Here is a 13,401-nt window from a genome sequence, read left to right as displayed (position 1 = left end):
GGATTCAATTTAAGTGGGTTGTTTTGAATAAAAAGATGTTAAAAATGAATTATTAATTTGATTTAGTGATTAGGGTTCATTATGTATGCATTTTTAATCTGGTGCACAGTTTTTAGGCTAAACTAATGAAAAACTGTCTAAATTAGCTTTTCAAATTGTTTTATGCAGCTTTTTAGTATTCAACGTGATCCTAGATGTACCACATTACCAAGCACACAATAACAATGAATGCAATATTATTTGTGATAAAATAAAACAGAAAACCTTAACCTTCGGTATCCTCCTGCTATTGGAAGGCTCGAACGCTATCATAGAATCTTTGTTAATTCACGCTTACATTCTCAAAAAGTACAAAATTTAAAAAAGAGCGAACAATAGTGTCTCATGGCCTGTGTGACTCTTGGTTTGATTTGAAATCGATCACCATAAGTATATCATGTTCATTGGATTCGATGCTAGAATCCGGTCTCACAGTAGACTCACCCTGGCTTCAGGATTCAAGTGAAGTCAGTTTCGGCCAACTTTGATCCAATTCCGCTTTAAGTCACACATGCCTGAGGACACTGTTTTCAGTCTTTTCAATGCTGTGCCCCGTATAAATTATTCCTTCCCTTAATCCTTTTTTGATTCCTTATTTTTCGTTAAAACAACAAACTTTCGTTTCTCACGAATAAGTACAATAAGTCTTTCAAATAACAAGAATAATTTACATGCATATAAGAACAATAACATGTTTGCAAATAACAAAAATGACAACGATAATAAATAATTTATTCACAATTCATATTTTTTCTGATGTGATTGTAACACATGAAAGAACAATGCTCCGTCTAATAAAAATATCGAAAATAAAGCAAAAATATTGAGCAAATATTTAGCCTTCAAATATTGTCTTTCCTGCCATCCTTGTCGCTGACGATCATAAACAAATCCAAAAAAGCTGAACTCCTTAAAACAAAAGTTTAGCGCGCGAAAGGCCAAGGACAATGCTTCGTGTCTTTCTCTTGAAACTGTCGTAGTTGAAGCAATTTTTTTGCTTTTTATGCATTAAAGCACACAGTCACTTGACGGAGCACGAGACTTTAAGGAACAACAATTTTGCTGATGACGTCAATGTTGGTTCAATGAATTTTCCTTCTTTCTGTTCCTTTCTATTTCCATTTTCGATGTCTCTCGAGAGAAACAATGGAAATTGTCTATTTGGTAAAATTCATGACCTTGACTAAACTTTGTTTTCATAATTCAATTAGCTGGTATTGGGGAATAATAATAAATTCTATTTGCTGTATTTTTTCTTGATTTTTCCTCCTTGAAGCTGAGTATTTACGAGAAATGAAGCTAATGAAAATATAATAGACACTGTGGTATTATGCTTGGTATCCCCATGGGGATGTAATTGAAATGGTGCTGTGATATGTTTATTTAGAATATAATGCTTTGTTTGGTTGTGTAATGGACGTTAATGGGGTTTTGAGTTGTTTATATGGTCAGATGATGGACAAATTGGAGTTGTGTTGAAAATTATGTTATAAATGGGCATATTTGCAAGTTTTCGAGTAGGATAGCTCCAAATTTAGAGAATTTTGTGAAGAACTGGTGCCTTTGAAGCTGCAATTGAAGCAGCAGAGTATTTGTAGCAGAAAACACAATCCTGGAGTACTTTCAAGACATGAAATATGTAATTTTGTGAAACAAGTTCAATATTCTCTTAAAAATCTTCCTTAAAACTGCAAAATCTAGCATTTTAAGTATACTACAGTTCCTCTGTAAGCTCATAATACTACATCTCATCCCTTCGAGTACATTTTCATCTACATTGATTCACAATCATCACGAATCTTCTTTCTTATCACGTCAAATTCATCCTTCCGTACTTGAAATTTTCAACAACATTGTTTCATGTTTAAAATTCTCTTAAGATCACTCAAACACTTCAGATGCTATCTCGCAATGCTCGTGATATTATACAAAAAAATCTTTAAAGTAGAAAAAAGTTTTTCAATTTAAAAAGTTTAAATTTAAATTTCTTTTTTTTTGTTCAGTCGACGTTGAGAGGTCAAGAAATTTGCTGGTAGCTCGTAAATCAATTTGCACAAAGTGAATCTCCTAGATGATAAATATTTTATAAAATTTAACTTACATATATCTTAGTTCTTCCATCTGACACTTGAAACAAAAATATGAAAGATTGTGAAAAAGTGCAAAAATTTAATTTTAGAACTCTCAAATGAAAAATGTCTATCCAATGTAAAAACAGGTGTCGGTGGTTATGGTGTATGGAGGATGAAAGTTTAAAGATAATATTTTTAAAGTGAAATTCAAAAATTTCTTAATTGTCCAGAAAATTGCTAGCCTAACCTCTCACATAACCTCAAATTCCAATCCTTTTTAAAAGCCAAAAATCAAAATGCCACGAACTAAAACGCAACAAATCAAACTGCATCTCTATCATAATTACATTTCAATCCCCATTCCAACCTATTCACGTTCAAATTCATTCAAAAATAATAAACAGCATTCCTCCAACATGAACATTCTCTCAATCCACAGCACTTGCATTGAGCGTACCGTATCCACGACATATGAAAATTAATTTATGTTGTGGCGCTTTTGGGACATCCATAGCAAAATAAAGAAGTGTCAAAATCTCTCTCTGCCTGTATTATGTGCGAGAGAAAAAAGACGTAGAAAGAAGCGAAATTTATGTTCGCATATTTGTCAACGTAAATGCGATTTTTATGTTCCTCAAAAAATAATTTTTTCATGTTTTGTAGATGCAAAAGACAACTGTGGAATATTTTAGAGATTGTACTCCTTCTGTTTTGTATAATCAGTAACAGATATGACTGCAATCAACAATGAAAATGAATGTTTTTTTGCTACTGTACTATTGTTGCCTGATTAAACATCCCTATGGGCTATACTTGAATGTTAAAAAAATATATTATATACTGTACAACTTTTTATGTTAAATTAACATGAGATGGGTTGAGTTTAAAAACTGAAAGTTTTTCTTTTTTCGAATGTTACTGCAGCTTTTTATGCTTGTTTTTGTTGAATAATATCATGAAATTTTATTTTATTTTAAATTCTTGTTGTTTTTTATTTTCGGAAACTGTTACGAGATAAGCGTGCATATTTGTATAAATTTTCATGGGGCAAATTTAAAGCACATTACAAATATTTAACTTAAATTTACTGTATTAATGCTATAGATTAGTTTATCGTAAAGTTTTCCTTAAAAATAAATTATATTATAAAGTTGTGTGATATTTCGTGATGTGTAGGGTGGTTGGGGTAATTTGGGTCATGTTAATTAAATAACTACTGACTGAATAATTGGTTTCATGGTATTATGACTGAATGGAACTTAAATTAAGCTAATTAGTTTGGTGCTGATTGCAAAATTAGGTACATAAGATAAACTATGTCCTTTAAATTCATGAGTTAGACAGTTTAAAATTCTGCTGATCAGATAAGTTCAAATAGTGAGCTTGAAGACTATCCCAAGCGACACAATTGCATTGTCAAGGTTTCATTCTGACCTCGCACATCTTCAGCATTATTTGACTGAATTTGTAAAAGTTTTGGGAGCAGCGGAGACCAATAAAGACAAAATGCATTAACCAAAGCCTTTACACTGCAGCACTATCCATATTTTCATTAGAATATCAACAAAATCTTATAAAATCCATCGAACCAGGAGCATCCTCAAACATCCTTACACCTCGATTCAATCTACACACCAATCACACAAAAACAAGCCCAATTCTAAATTAAATTTCATGTGAGACTTCAATCAACTCAATCTAATTTATTATTCCATTTAGACAAGGAAGTATTTTATCATTTTTGTCATAAGCATACAAATATTTTCATGTTATTTATTCATATCGACAGAACACACACACAAAATAAAAAAAATTTCCATCTAAATTACTTTTGAACTGACTTTATGTATATTGCATAAATATACACATATCCGCAACATAAATATTACATTCATGCACATATCATTGCTTTAATAAACTCTTTCAGTTCACTGAAAATTGCCAATTTAATTTTTGTTGTGTTTTCATATTTTTTTTTGTGCTGTTCCTCTTCCACTTCCTCTTCATCAACAATGCAAATTCAATCTTCATTTCATATGAAAAGTAAATTTTATGTAAATTCTTTTCTTTTTGCTAAACAAGCCCATTGTAAGGCATATCATTCAACATCATCATGAACATAATCAAGACTAAAAGCATATCAAACATACTTATTTAAATAAAGGCAAAGAAAAGAGTGGAAAAGGAGGAATAAGGAAATACTTGAGGCAGTAGACCCATGTGGGAGGACGCAATGATGAAAATTCCTCTGGCCATATGGGAAATGTTAAAGTTAATAAAAGAAATGAAAAAAAGGAGGACATGATTTATGCAGAGTTATTCAACGTCGAGGAAAGTTTTTTCTCTCCCTTATATTCAAGTTCTGATGGAGGATTAGCTTAAACGATTCCAAATGCAGAAGTTGATAAAGAAAATTCTTTTTTTGCATGCATCAGCAAGTCAAAGCTTAGAACTTTTTTGTACATTTCAAATGGTAATAATAAGTTGGGGATAAATTTGAATAAGCATTTAAAATTGGAGTTGGATAAAGTTTGTGAGGGATTTTTAATATTCTGAATTATGATTGCATTGAGCTTGAGGAGATTACCAAGGATCTTGGGTTGATGTATTCCATGCTCTAAGTACTCCAGATGCTCTTGTTCTGGAACTTGCTAATCTTCTACATGGATCTTTCTAATTTCAATTGATGTCTATAATTTTGGACAAATCAAGACCTTCATAGCCTTCAAAATCAACAAAACATATAAAAGTTCATAAGAGGTACCTCTAACGACAATTCAACCTCTAAAAATAACCACAAACCCCCAGAAATCAACAAAAATGACCACAATATAGCACAACTTTGTTAAATTAAAATTACTAATTCCAAACATCTTTATTGCAGAAGTTTAACCTATTTCTTCTCCATTTAATTGCTTTCTGATATAATTTATGTAATGTACATACAGAATCCATTACATGACTCATTTGAGAATGCTTCATTCCAACTCATATAATTTACACATTTCCCAAATTCACATTTTGTGCAATTTTCCTGCTCTCTTCATCTACAGAACAATTTTCGATTTCGTCTAGTGTAAATATCCAATATTCACTACAAGAGCAAAAATGTAAACTTTTAGGTCGATTAAACAGAGCAGCAGGTTGTTGAACTTTACATTTAATCCATTTCTCTTTTATTGATCGGTTTCTGTTTATGAGTGAAGGAATCTGACAGGCCTTTGTAGGAATGCATTGTGGTATCGGTGGAATAGCTGAAAAAATGTGCTAATTCCAGTTTGTTTATTAGAATGAGTTGGATATTTATAAATGGAACATTTTTTGGATATTTCCGTTTTGATGTCTATTCAATTTGTGGTGGGAAATGTGGGCTGTGTTGATGGTAATGGGATGAGATTGAATTTGAAGGAATTGAGATTGTGTAAGGTTGGGTTATGTGGTGTTGGTATGGCTCTTGAATTTGATGAGGATCTGACAAGTGGAAATTGGAAGATTTGATTTTATTTCTATATTTCTAGCAGTGTTTAGTAATCAACATGATTTTCAGGACTAATAGGATAGAATTAATTTTTAATGACATTCCAAAGCAATTCAAAGGCTTGCTTCTGCTTTACGGCAAGCTTAATTCTTAATTAAACAACTCATATTTAAGGACATTTAGCAAAACTTATCTAAAACATCATTCTGAACAAAAGTTCATTCATAATCCGACTCATAAACATCCCACACCCCAAAAATCCATTAAAAATTCTCTCCAATATTTATGTACGTCATTAATACACGTTTTCTTAATGAACATCAACATAATTCGTCATTTTACGCTACACACAACCGAGTAAGCTTCCAACTAAAGCTCATTTATCTCATGACTGTGTATAATGATTAACAAAATAACTAATACTGTATGTTAGCTAACCTTTTGCAGCCAATGTTTGGCAAACGGGAAACAATTGTGTTTGTAGGAAGCTCACACGTGATCCGCCACTCCAATCCATTTTTGTCTACGTTTAATTTCCTTTTTTTTGTTTATTTCTTATTTTTTCATTCACTTTTCTGTGATGTTGCACGAATCAGATACATAAATAAACATCTCATAGTGCCTTTTAGTGTTTAATGTATAGAGATGATGTTGGAACCAACAACTGAATCACGTTCCTTGTATCATTATATTTCATCACATAATGTTGGACGAGTTAGTTCACTTTCAACAAAAATTCACTCACTTGCTATTTTCGCCCCTCTTTCTTTATTTATTTTTTTGTGCATACTCATGCACGCGGTTTATGTTGAACGATTGAGTACCGGCACAAAACTAACTGGAAGGGAATATGAAAAGTTTACTGAATAATGCGCGCGGAAAAAATATTGAGTACCTTTCATATTTATGTATGGATATATACTTCATAACAACGAAGACACTAACTTGGGTATGAAGAGGTTCTGTTTTGTTATTTTTGAGTTCAAGGGGTGGTCACTTGAGGGAATTATTTTGGGAAATTGATTGAAAATTCAATTGATCCACATTATTCTAACAGACATTGAGCTATAGTCATTTAAATGGATGTGCTCATGAGTATACTCAATCAATATATTTAAGCATGCTCAGCTGCTCTATGAGGATCCCCCTTGTCTATTCGGGATAATGTCTAAAATTGTACAGTAATCGATACTCTCAAATACCCATAATAACTTTCACAAAACACCTAATAATCACTATCCATTGCCTCAAACACAACTCAACAACTTAGTGCTATGGCATATCAAATTGTTATACATATTTCCGATACAATAGCTTGCCAAGCACCATCAAAATATTTTTCTATATCTATTCACATTTTCCAACAGTTGTAGACATATTTACACATTGTTATGTATTTCAGAAAACAGATATAGTCTATATTATGTACAGTAGTTCTCCTCAGGATACTCAATCAAAAACTACTGTCGTCATCACTGTTATTGTTATTATTATTGCTGACACGATTTTCGCTAATGGTTCTATTAATAGTTTTTTTGAAAATTGAATTTTTCGTTTGATAAAGTGCTTACCCAGTCTGACATGATCGGGGGTATAACACTATGAATTATGATAGCAGAACAATGCAGACGGGTGTGTTTATTGAATTTATCGATTCGTAAATCGATATAGATGGGAATAGGAGATAGTTTTTGTGGAAGAAAAATGAAATATTTTTGCAATTTAGATTTGAACTTGTGATCAGACTGAGATAACTAGACATGCTTGATCTACAAACTCATAATTTGAATTTATTAAATTCACAACAATTATATCCAGTTGTGTATTGAGATATTCATGGGGATTTTCCGAAAGGGTTCAACAAAGCATTTTGCTTTTGTCCAACCTTGCATTTTTTGTGGGAAATGAGAGCTCCATGAATTTAATGATGTTGCTGAAAGCCTAGACATTTCATGTTTTTAGATCATTGGAATTTTAAATAGATTAGAAACTTCCATTGTTGATATTTTAATGAATGGGCTTTGCTAATAAAATCGATAATGTTGTGGACAAGAGAAAGCTTTTGAAGATAGGAAAATCCTTTCAGAAAATTATGTTAAGGAATGATAGGGATGAGTATTCATCCTGAGAGCTATACAATGAACGTTAATATCAAAAGTCGGTTTATCGATCTGAAATTCGGTACAAGGTTGAGGTGACTCTGGAAAAGTGCTGAATTGAAACTGAATCTGACATTAAGTTGGAGTCATCTCTGTCTGGGAACGGAGTTTTGATAGATTTCGAAATTTGTGCTATTCGGGTCAGAATTGAAGAATACCATGAAAATTGGATTAAGTCTCTTTTCTGAGCTGGACTAGCTTAAAAATGCAGTAATTAAGTACTTTGGTACCCAATTACTTGGTTGCTGGTACGTGCATCGATCATCTCAGACTGGAAGCTATCAGCTTAAGTATAGTATCTAGATCTGCCACAACAATATCAAACGTAATACCAAACTGTATCATGACTTCATACCTACTTTGCAGCTTACAAAACTGATACGCAAGTCATATTCACATTAAATTTTCACAATAAATTTTTTCACTAAATTCAATGACAGCCTTAAAAAACCTTAAAGTTCACAGTATAAATCTTGTAATAAATGTCCCCAGAAATCTCTTATAAACGTGTGCTGTGCTAAAATTTTCACATTCCAACAACTAAAATATTACAAAGGTTAGCAACCATTCCCATAGCTACAAATCCACAGTCATATCTACAATAATGACAACTTTGTAGAGTCATAAAATTTAAATTAGTCTTTTTTAACTTTAATGCTATCCATTCCATTGCTAATTACATTTGGTATTTTCTTCTACGTTGCTATGTCGCTGACAAATCTCTAATGTTGACGGTGATAATAACAATAACACAAATAACAACAGCATATCTGTGAGCTATACATGCTCTAATTCTCAAAATATTATATTAAATTGTATGCGGAGGGAAATTAATTTTTATAGAATTTCTGTGACTGTTTAACAAAAAGCACCGACAATAACTAAAAAAGACCTTTCCTCATTATTGAATTTTGTTGCTCGTAATATTTTTTTGAACATTATTATATAAATGAATATTTTTTGGAAAAAAACGAACAATTTTTGTGTATTGGCATTTCTGTTCATATTGAGGGACGAATGGTTGTGGTGTACTTCCAAAAATAGCATCATCCACTTGTATGAGGTTGTTTGCTCCACAGCTAATAACAAGGCATGCGAAATTGAATCGAAAAGTTTGCGAATAACTTGAAAAAAATATTTTTGAGGAAGGAAATTGCGGTTGATAAAGGAAGGAAGCGCATTTTTCATGCAATTCAATGGTTTGAGATGAGTTTGTAGAATTTTTTGCGACAATTGAGGCTTAATGGACATCAATAGTTTGGGTAGTTGTTGAATTGAAGTTGGGAAAGTGAAGCATTTGTCAGGATTGATGCCACAGTTAAGGATCAATGAACTTTCAATAGAAAATTAGAAGGAAATTAGGTATTGATTCCTAAACCATGTGCTACCTAGTCAAGGATGTCCGATGGAGTATAAAAATCAACAATTTCAACCTCCCTGACATCCATAACCTCACAATATTGAATCAACAGACCAGACAATCAATTCCGTCAGTTAATACAGCAATATCAACTCTTTTGTCCCATTCAAATGCTCGCAAAAAAATCGAAAATTTTACAAATAGCAACAAGCGTGTTTAAATGAAAAATGTGTTGGCATAACAACATGGAAATGAGTGAAAAGCTTGAAAAAGAATTACGATAGTGACATGGAAATATTTTTGTGTTTCTATGAAATAAAATGTAGTAAAAAAATTCCTAAAGGAACTGAAAGAGTAAAAAGTTTTGGAATTTTTAGTCTCAATTCCTTGTTTTTATGTGTGTGGGAATTGCAAAAGGTGATAAAGAAAGTTTAGTTAGCTCATTTGTATTCGATAAGTCTTGAACTTTTTCATACCAGCATCGCATAAAAAAAAATTGAAAAGAAGCTTTTTTGGAAGTTTTTGTGCACTTTTTAAAAAGCTTAAAGCTTAGGCTCTATTATTTGCATTTTAAAATGAATTTTAATGCATTTCTCTAAATTTGGTTCGCAAAGTCTTCATCAAATGATGGATTTTAAGGCAAAAATACTGTCTGAATTTGCAAAACCTGACAAAAGCTTAGCAACGTCAATCTACGTCATCTAAAGTTCAAAAATATCAAATATCAACTTCAATTCTACGTATTATGTATGTAAGAATCATGAATCATTGTCTTAGTCATGCATCATTGAGAAATTTGAGATGCTGAATGTGAAACTTTTGACAAAAGATTGAATTTCCAATTGAAATAAGTTGTTTGCATAATCTGAAGTTTATTTGAAATCGTAAAGTTACTGAATCAAAAATAAGACTGTAGCTACAAATATTTTTATGCGAATTTCGATAAAATAGTAAAAAAAATGGAACTGCTTAGAGGTAGAGCGTCTGTTTATCGTCAAGATTGTGCAATTGATAGAAACTTCTACAGGGGAAAATATCCTCTTAATTGATTTATTTATCATGATCTCCTAAGGATACTTAGGTTTTAGACCAAAATATCCCAATCTCGGTCGTGTTCTGGGTTTCGGCTCCGTTCTTGGTTTTGGTTTCATTCTCGGTCTCGGTTTCACTCACGGTCTTGGTCCCGTTCACGGTATCCGTCCATTTTACGGTCTATGACCAGTTTATGGAATCCGTTCAATTTACTGTCTTGGTCCCGTTTAGATTCTCCATCTCTTTTCAAGTCTCCGTCCTTTTTAGAGTCTATGTCTTGTTTAGAGTATCCGTCTCATTTAGAGTCTCCGTCCCGTCTCCGATTTCTGTCTCGTTCTCGAATATTCGTTGAAACCAAAACTCCGGCAAACCTTAGTCCCTTCCTCTAACTCAATCAACATCATTTAAGAAGAATTCTATCACTAAAACTCGATAAAAATTGATAAAAATCAATTTTCCCGAAAATGTATTGCTCTTTATCAAGAAAAAGCATTTTTCATTCTTCCTTTCTTGCGATTTATACGTTCATTTACTTTTAGATGAGAAATACATTGCAATACTCAAATAACAAAGAGAACATTATTTTGCGATAGAAAAAAGGAATACTTTTATAAGAGTCTTCATTATTCATTGAATCATGGCACATATATTCATTCACCTGACTAAATGTGCTTTTTCTTATTTCCATTCAATTCATACTGATTCTCATGCCTATGGATAGTCTTTTTTATTTTTCAAATGAATGCATGTATTTGAAAGTGATATTCATATCTTTAAAGAATTCAAAGAAAAAATCTGAAAAGATTTATGAGTGTGTGTGTGTTTGTTTGTGTGTATGTGTGAAAGCAAAAAAGTCATGACAAAAAATTCTTATCGCTGTGATTTTTTCCCTTTCCAATTCTCATGCGACATCTCATTGTGCATAAGTAATGAAATGAAGTTTTTTTTTTTGGGGTATTTACCATTTTCGACATGTGACTTTATGTTGTGTGACATGTCTGTGTGTGAATTTTTTGAGCTCATAAATTTTACATCAGTGAATGTGTTCGGAGGATTGTTGATGTCTGTTGATGGTTATATGGGTTTGCTATTTTTTGAAATGCTCTAGTGACATGCTTACATAATTTTGTAAGTCACAATAGATTTATTTTCAATTTTTTGGAAATTGTTGCTGCTGCATATCTGGATGTGTGGGGCAATGGCTTGTGATTTAGGAGAGGAATTTAATTCGAAAATTGAAATGTCTTGAAGGGTTTTTGTGAAGGATGCTGTCTTGTGTTGAGAAGAGTTTCCTGTAATTGGGCAGTTCCAATTCTCGATTCCCAAAACTTGAAATATTTAAATAAATTCTTGAATTTTCATTAATATTAAAATTCCAATTTCCATGGCATAACTAATTGATTGTCGATTATTCATCGCATACATGAGCATGTAAATATTCGTCTCGCATTCCTCGAATCATGCTGTTATTGCTGTTGTTAATTTTTCCCCATTCAATTCATTGCCGATAATTTATGCAATATCGATATAAAATTGAGGAAATTCCGACAATAAACAATTCGATCGACAAAGCACCTATCCATATAACATAAATAATCCGGTTGTCAAGACAACCCGACATCATAAAATGTGTTAGTGAAATATTGCCATAGTGGCGGTTCCTTTGGAGAACTGTTTTGCTACTTCACGTTGATTTTGGCAAAAAAAAAAAATATTTTTTTGCTTTGGAATTTCCTTTTTTTGTTGTGAATCCCCTCGCATCGCTATACGTGCATCAATCAAATGTCTGTAGTTTGCCTTTCCTTAATTCATCGCAATCAATCATTGAATAAATTTTGCACACAAAAAGAGGAGGAAAAGAAATACAATAAATGAGAAACTTCTGTGAGGAGAGCAAAAAAAAGAAGGAATATAAAGTGAAACTTTTGTTTTACTTAAAACGAATTGGCAAAATATATAGGAAGGATGAAAAAAGGTATTATTCATGAATTTCACGTACAAAGAAAATGAATAAAGAGAAATTTGCATTTAAATTCGTACACTTGAGAGCTTTAGATCAAATCTCGTTGATTTTTATCAATAGATAAATGAAATTTCTCTTTGATTTTCAGCTTTGTTATTTAATTTTTGAATTTATTTGAATTTTAGGAGATTTTTTGGCATTAAATCAGGAATTATAGAGGATGAACTATTGAAGTGCACTCAAAAAAGTGGAAAATATTAAACTAAATTCTGATAAACGGATTTCAATCAAACTTAATTTAATTATTGAGCTGTCATGATATTGAACAGACGATAAATAGTTCAAATAAGCCTATTCGGAATGGTAATTGCCACCACTAATGCTTTGCCAATTAACCGAACTAAATAATGTAGAAAATCGCATTTTTCACCATAAAAATGGATCAAAATCAGCTGCAACAGTACTTCAAGGCCTTTTTGCATTGTACAGTTAATATAATACCCTAGCGATTACGTTGTGCTGCTCACTCTCTAGAGCAATCTCCAAAATTCCAAGAAACTATAAACAAATCTAATGCATCTGTGCCATAGCTTTCACAACATTCCAAGTCACAAAATTAAATCAAATCCATTACTTTCTGCATCTTCCCACTCAATCTCTCACATTCAACCCACACAGCTTCAAGAATTCAATTTTAAAACGGAATTTCTCGCTACATTAGGACTTCTTCCTCGTCTTCCTAGAAACAATATTGGTATATATCTACAAATACCGCTTGATACAAAGCACAACAATAAATTTATGTAATTCAATTCTTGTGAAATTCCTCTGAGTCTTGGGAAAAAGTAAATATGAAGAAGCTTCCTTGGAAAATGAATGATAAAAAGTCAAGATTGCATAAAAAATGGAAGTAGTTAAGTACCATGAATTTACTTATATAATTTAAGAAGACTTGTGATATTTTATTTCGTTATTTATTTGTTGATGGTGGAATTGAGGATCAATATTGACTTGAAATTGTTTTGGATTGATGAATTTGATTTGGAAAGTTGATTATGGAAGTTTGTATTAAGTCTGAAAATTGTCAATGTCTAGAATAATCAATTAAATGATGAGAACTTGAAGGGATGTTGAAAAATGACGTCAATTTAGACAGTTCAAGGTGAAATCTGGGGAATTTGAGTAGACAAGTCTAAAAATGATAGTATAAGATTCTAGGAGCTGACTTTTTAATACAGCAAATTGGAAATCAATGTCAATTACCATTTTGTGCCTTATTTAATTCAAAATTAATTTAC

At 31.9% G+C, this 13,401-nt stretch overlaps 2 protein-coding genes across 2 annotated transcripts in view; one reads left to right on the top strand and one right to left on the bottom strand.

The window, feature by feature from the left end:
- Nna1 (Nna1 carboxypeptidase) overlaps positions 1 to 6,106 on the bottom strand; it is a 53,750-nt gene extending 47,644 nt beyond the window's left edge. Inside the window, exon 1 of the mRNA XM_070650721.1 lies at positions 6,028 to 6,106. Within this exon, the coding sequence (XP_070506822.1) occupies positions 6,028 to 6,106 (79 nt within the window). The remainder of the gene's footprint in view (positions 1 to 6,027) is intronic.
- Nadsyn (NAD synthetase) overlaps positions 1 to 13,401 on the top strand; it is an 87,265-nt gene that overhangs the window by 47,867 nt on the left and 25,997 nt on the right. The window lies entirely within an intron of this gene.

Source organism: Chironomus tepperi, unplaced genomic scaffold (genome assembly GCF_022539635.2).
Source record: "Chironomus tepperi strain 1889 unplaced genomic scaffold, CSIRO-AGI_Ctep_v1 contig_445, whole genome shotgun sequence".
Lineage (NCBI taxonomy): Eukaryota > Metazoa > Arthropoda > Insecta > Diptera > Chironomidae > Chironomus > Chironomus tepperi.
This window is presented reverse-complemented; position numbering and strand designations above follow the sequence as displayed.